The sequence below is a fragment of the Chondrus crispus genome, genomic scaffold (genome assembly GCF_000350225.1).
Source record: "Chondrus crispus Stackhouse genomic scaffold, scaffold_439, whole genome shotgun sequence".
Taxonomy (NCBI): domain Eukaryota; phylum Rhodophyta; class Florideophyceae; order Gigartinales; family Gigartinaceae; genus Chondrus; species Chondrus crispus.
The window spans coordinates 10790-17391 of NW_005179337.1; the positions used below are offsets into that span (position 1 = coordinate 10790).

General features: G+C 54.1%; 1 protein-coding gene across 1 annotated transcript; it reads right to left on the bottom strand.

The window, feature by feature from the left end:
• Positions 1–5425: 5425 nt before the first annotated feature.
• Positions 5426–5914, bottom strand: CHC_T00000075001 (hypothetical protein). The gene has a single exon (XM_005718888.1). The coding sequence runs from the start codon at positions 5912–5914 to the stop codon at positions 5426–5428; it is 489 nt and encodes a 162-aa protein (XP_005718945.1).
• Between the last annotated feature and the right edge of the window lie 688 nt (positions 5915–6602).

Sequence of the window (6602 nt, forward strand, 5' to 3'; positions counted from 1 at the left end):
TCGCACAAATCCAAACGCGTTTCCAGATCTGTCCTAGGAAGCGAAACAACGGCCTTTGCTGACGCTTTCGATATGGCCTTCGCAATGAAAAACGATCTTCACACCATGACATCGCTGGAAATTCCGATCGTTATGCTTACGGATAGTCTATCCCTGTTTGATGTTATCACTAAAGCAAAGATAACATCCGAAAGGCGACTAATGATCGATGTTAAAGTTGTCAAGGATGCATACCAGAGACACGAACTGCACGCCATTGGCTTCATTCGCTCCGAACACAACCCCGCAGATTCTTTGACCAAGGTGAAGAAAAGTGATATACTGATCGAGATGATACAACGGTCAATTCTTACACATCCTATCGAACAGTGGATCAATCACAATTCGTGAACACATGACATATGTCACGAAAAGGTTTGGGGAGTGTTAGACTTATTGACTAGACTACAGTAGATATCACACTTCTATGTTATCAATATCAATTCAGGGATTACGTAGGCTACATTTAGCTATCAATTATAGAGTCCCTTAAGGACGTGCCACCTACAATTCTACTTGTTTAGGGTGTAACCGTTTAGACATATTTCGTGGGTGCCGCGACCTCCCTTTTATGGTAGTGCGCCTACTTTTATTGTAGAGTCAATAGGACTATAAAGCCAGGTCGAAGACGCTACTCGTCTTCGACCTCAGCACATTCGATCACCTGAACCATCAACCCGACAACCCCGTCCCCCCCGACCGTGCTCACCGTCCGTAGCGGTTCTGAGGCAATAGCCTGCCGCTCCTCCCTCTCCCATTCAGGTAACCCTATTTACCACCCCTCTTCCCCTTTACTAAAATCCCCTCCGGACCGCCCCCTTTCGGCCAGTGGAACGTTACTTGGGGCGATTCGGAGGCCAATAATCTGACGATCTTTCATTGTTGCCTCGAAATGGCAACAAGGCCCACGCATGTAGCCAATTATATGACCGTGAAAAGAAATGCATGGCTGGACGTTCGCAAGTATCTTTCTATCATTGCTGCCAATCCACAATTCGTCGAAAGCATATTCCTCATCACCCTATCACATCACCCCACTCCAAAACAGCCTGTCCCCCCAAAATCCCGATCACCCTATCCCGACTCATAGCCTCGCATGCATCTCCCCTCCTTCCTCCCCGCCCCGAGATCGGCAACCCAACGCCGCAATGCCCGACTCCACCCCAGCCCTCGTCCCACCCCTCTCCCCGCCTCTCATCCGCACTCTCCGCTTCTCCGCCGCCTTCCCGCCCCCCACTGCCTCCGCCCTAGCGCCCTCCCTCCGCCGCATCGCCTCCGCCCTTCTCGCCGTGCAAGCGCAGGACCCCGACGCGGCGCTCCTCTCCTTCTGGCTTCGTCTCCCCTCCCCGCGCCCCCCGCGCGCCGTCCTCGCCCCGCTGCTCCTCTCCGGCTCGTCGCCGGCCGGCCTCTCGCGCGTGTGGGCGAACCGCATAACCCTGCAAGTCGTCACCACGCGCGACCGCGCCTCCCTGTCCCCCGCGGTGCTGTCGCAGCTTCGCAAGGGCACCCTCTCGTCCGTGCGCCGGCTGCGGCTCGCCGCCGCGGCCGAGCGCGTCCTCGGCTCCGTCGACGCTTCCATGGGCGTGTGGCTCGCGCAGGGCCGCCGCGTGACCTCGCAGGACGTGGACGCGCGCGTGGAAGAGGAACTGGATCGCGAGCGCCGCGAGGCCCGCGCGGAGGAGAGGAGTTGCTTCAGCGCAGAGGCGGTGGGGGACGCGCGGCGCGTGCTCAGGTACTCGCTGTTCGTGCTGGCGACGGCCGACGGGCGCGCCGAGCGCGTCATGACGCCGGGCGACGGGAGACGCATCGTCGTGCAGAAGAGCGAGGGGGTACGTGAAAGAATGGTGGGCATGGAAGAGGGGACGAGGGAGTGCGTGAAGCGCTACTTTGAGGGGTACGGCCCCGCGACGGAGGCGGATGTGAGGTACTGGCTCGGCGTGCCGGCGGCGCAGAGCAAGCAGGCGGTGGAGGGGCTGGTGGAGGACGGGGAGCTGCGGCGGGTGCAGACGGAGATGGGGGAGATGCTGGTGCGGAAGGGGTGCCGCGTTGAGAGGAGGGAGGAGGGGGTGCGGTTGGTGGGGCGGTTCGAGCCGGTGTTGCTGGCCCATAAGGATAAAAAGTGGGTGGTGGACGAGGGTGTCAGACGGAGGGTATGGAGTAGGAACGCGGATGTGGTGGCGTGCGTGCTGGTGGGCGGCAGGGTGAAGGGCGTGTGGAAGAAGGAGGCCGGTGGGATCAGGGTTAGGCTGTTTGAGGGGGGTGTTGAGGAGTGGGTCGGGGAGGTGTTTGGGAAGGCGAGGGAGATATTGGAGGGGTTTTACGGAGTTGACGGGACGGTCGAGGTGAGAGTTGAAAGGGAGGGCGAGGCTGTTTTGATCGAGGAGGGTGGCGCAGGGGAGGTGGCAGGCAGGAAAAGGCGGAGGAGGCGATAGCATGGCAAGCGAGGGGCGAAGAAGTTGCGAGGCTGGTGCTGGTGCTCGCGGTGCATTTTATGAATGGTCAAGGGTACTCTACGTTGCGGGGGGGCGGCTCAATGTTTTCTGCTTTTTTCGAATTTGTCAGCATTTTGGAAGCGTTGATTGGATCCGCACATCGTTCAGTGCCGCAAAACTCCTCACCTGTGTAGCTGGACGAGGTCTCGTTGAGTGTGCTAGATCCAGGAGCGGCAAAGTTACAAACCCATGCGGACGGCAGCTGCAATGGCGGCCTCCTCCACCACGGACTCGTACCGCGCGGCGAACGGCGTGTACTCAAGGCCGTCGGTCTTGGACGGCACGCGCATACCGATGCTATATCTCGGGCTGTTTACCTTGATGATACGCTCCTCGCACTCGACAATCCGGCAGTAGTTCTTCATCATCATCGCCTTCCCAGCGTATCTCACAATATGTCCCTGTGTAGCGCAGCTTCCAAAGGCGTCGCACAGAACGCGGCTGGAGACGTGGCGAGAGTAGACGAGCTCGTGCGTCTGCAGGTGCTGCAAGGCGGCGGCGTCGATGCACTCGGCATCCTTGACTACGTCTTCCAGAACTTCCCTTTCGTCGTCGGAGAGACACACCTTCTCGCCGTTCTCCAACTCGGTGCACTTCTTTTCGCCGAGACAGTCGTCGTCGGACGAGCACGTGAAGTCCATCGAGTCCATCGAGGAAGAACAGGAGCAGATCTCGTCCGACGATTGGCACATCAGCCCACTGCATGTGGTACCGGTTGGGCAGTCACTCCCGGAGCTGCACGTGCCTTGGCGCAGCGCATGGAGCGGGAGCGACGGCGCGGAGAGAGACGCTGTGATGAGGGCGAGGGGCAGGAGGAGGAGGAGGAGGGAGGGAGACATGACGGCGATTATTGTGTGTTTGGGTCGCGGAAGTTTCGGAGTTTTGGGGTCGGGTGGGGTGCTGGAGCGATGACTGATAGTGGCTGGCGATGCGCGGGGTGTGGGGGCGGCCCGTATTTATAAGACTGCGGGCTTCGGGTAGTGTCAAGGTGTAACAGTACAGTAGTGTGAAGGGACTAGCCGACAGTGTCCACAACGTGCGATCTGCTTTTGTTTTTGAGCGACATCGGAGCTTCTGCAGAAATTATTCTACGTGTAGCGTTTACAAGGGGAAGGGGCGTGCGACTGTTACGGAGCCTTACTAATGTGCTACAGACTGTAGTACATTAGTAAGGCAAGGCTCTGTAATCTACAGCACTGTACTGTCGTAGGAATCAGTGGACAGCGCGCGCACACGATCCGCCAGTACGATCTAGCGGGTGGGCTCGTGGGCGCCATGGGTTTTTGGAGAAAGGGGTGATGATCATGGAAAGGGTAAGTAGCGGTAAACGGTAGGGAAAGTAAAAGGGTAAAAAGAGGGGGGGGGGAGCCAATGTCGGAGTCAGCCAAAGTCGGAGTCAGCCAAAAGGGTAGGTTTACTCAAAGAAATATGGGATAGGGCCTTCAGCATTCCATGTCAGCAGGGCAGTCTTTGTTTCTCCTGCTTATGCCAGGAATGCTGGTGCTTTGCGACATGAATACGACACCGCACAGTACACATTCGCAGAATGAACAGTTGATGTGGACAATAGATTGCTTCAGGCTTCACACCTCCCCGTCTGCATGGAGGAGCTGCGATCGTTGTCGCGGATTTCGTCCCAAATTCATAAGCTGCACTCTTTAAACTTCTACCTTAGCTGCCTTCGAGGCGGATCCGATCAAGGCATCGGTGGGTAAATATTCGTCAGCGAATACACGTGTAATGGTTTTGTCCATGGGCTGTACGGACCTGTACTGTAGATGTCGAGAACCTGCTGTAAGGCAGAGCTGCAGTCGTCATTCTTTCTTTATCATCATACAGTCGTCACGAGATTGGTTGTGACCGATTGTACACTTGTGCGTTCACGAGAGGTCAAGGCTTCTTCATCCTCTCCGGCGCGACACCATTCCAACAGGCGCGACAATCCGAGCGCTAGAGAGATGTACTGTACAGGTGCGGGGTGCCAAAAATTGAATAGTCACGCAACACATTACAGTATTACCCCACTGTCCGCATTCCACTCGGTCAACTGATCCAGTACGCAGACAACTGGGTTATGCTGACAGCGAAGGAATCTTTATCCCCGTTCTAAAAATATGGGGTCGCAAAGATTGGAACAAATTTACGGTTCACTCCTACAGTGCCGAAAAAAAGTATAGGGACAGCATCAATACTCACATTGCTGGCATACAGTATTGTAAAGGCCAAATTTGAGGTGCATCTAGAACTGTAAAAGCAACGAGGAGACCGAATCTGGGGTCGGATTTAAAGATCGAGAGCTCATTCACATGATATTTATAGAAACCTTATTTATGGGTGTTCGAAAGTATAAGGTACAGCGCATGTCTTTCACTACTTCATCGCTCCTAGTACTTCGTCGGACCTCCCTTTGCCATTACACACTCAAAGCACCGCTTTTGCATGGAACGGACAAGCTTTTCCAGGCATTCTTATGAAACTTCGTCCCACGCTTCCATTATAACTTCTAAAAGCTCATCCACGTCCTTAAATTGACGTTGGTGTGCATAAACCGTTCGCGCTAGGATGCCCCATAAATTCTCGATAGGATTCAGGTCAGGTGACTTGGCAGGCCACTCTAAGAGAGGAATTTCCTCCTCGTCAAACCACTGAAAAGTACGTCTAGCGCGGTGTATAGATGCACCATCTTGCATAAACACCCAACTCGGACCCATTTCTTGATCCACAAACGGCAAAAGATAGGACTCTAATGTATCTACATACTTAATAGCATCCTGTTTTCCATTTAAAACGGAGAGCTCGCACTTCTTAGTACCAGAAAAAGCGCCCCAAACCATTACAGAATCCCCACCCTGCTGCCGTTTTGAGAACATCCGCTTGTCGATCCGTAAATCGTGTCAATAGTACCCGAACCCATCCGGCCCGTCCAAGTTGAATTTCTTCTCGTCCGACCACACCACATTCATCCAATCCGACACCGTCCAAGTGACCTTTTCGCGACACCACTGCTCCGGTGCAATTTTGTGTCTCGGGAGCATCATCGGAGCGGGGACCATTTTGCTGTACTGAATCGTTGGCGTGGCGCGTAGGATACCTCGCACAGTAGATGGAGTTACAGAAAGACTAAGGGTCTTAACTAACTCTGAAGAACACAAATGCCTTTTGTGCGCTTGGCGCAAGAGAGCACGTCGAGCCGTGGAGGTGAGTTTGGAGGGCCTACCGGGCCTTCTCTTCTTCCCATACAGGCCCGGGTTCCTTAAAAACGTGGCCACGACGCTACGGGAGCGCGAGAGATGCGCTGCAATTCGCCTAATTGTCCAATTGTTGAGACGAAGAGCCTGTATCTGCCCTTGTTCATGCTGGCTCAGATGCGTACCGCGACGCATTTTTTGCTGTGTCGAAGTGAGCTACCGCATTTTTTGCGCTTTGGCCTTCCTTTTGTATGCGTCTAGTCTCTTTTACCAGTCTTTTCGCGGGAGATACTGCATTGTGTAGAGCGGGGTTTTAAAGAAACTGCTGTGTACCTTATACTTTCGAACACCCATAAATAAGGTTTCTATAAATATCATGTGAATGAGCTCTCAATCTTTAAATCCGACCCCAGATTCGGTCTCCTCGTTGCTTTTACAGTTCTAGACGCACCTCAAATTTGGCCTTTACAATACTGTATGCCAGCAATGTGAGTATTGATGCTGTCCCTATACTTTTTTTCGGCACTGTAGAGCACCAGTAGAAAACCAGATCGCCGCCGGAAACCGCGCAATAGCCCTTTTTAACTAAGGGAAAATCGTGCTTATTTTTGAAATAGGACAAGAAGTGAGCCTGAGTGCTGTTTAATTACCCCGACAAAAATGTTAGAATTCCAGCTTGTTTCAAAACAGTGGAACAAAAAAGACGGGGCTCCATCAAGCTCTGACAAAAAGCTTAGCTTATTTTCCATCGCCTTCCGTCAGCACCCTTCCCAGACATTGTTCCCAACTTCCCCCTCACACGTCCAGCCCGCCCTTCTCCTCCCGCCTCAGCCGCTCCGCCATCCGCTCCACGCCGCCCAAAAACCTCTTCACCACAACTTCC

Bases quoted from the DNA above. Each gene is read 5' to 3' on its own strand.
- CHC_T00000075001 (XM_005718888.1), bottom strand. From the start codon at position 5,914: ATGCGTCGCGGTACGCATCTGAGCCAGCATGAACAAGGGCAGATACAG.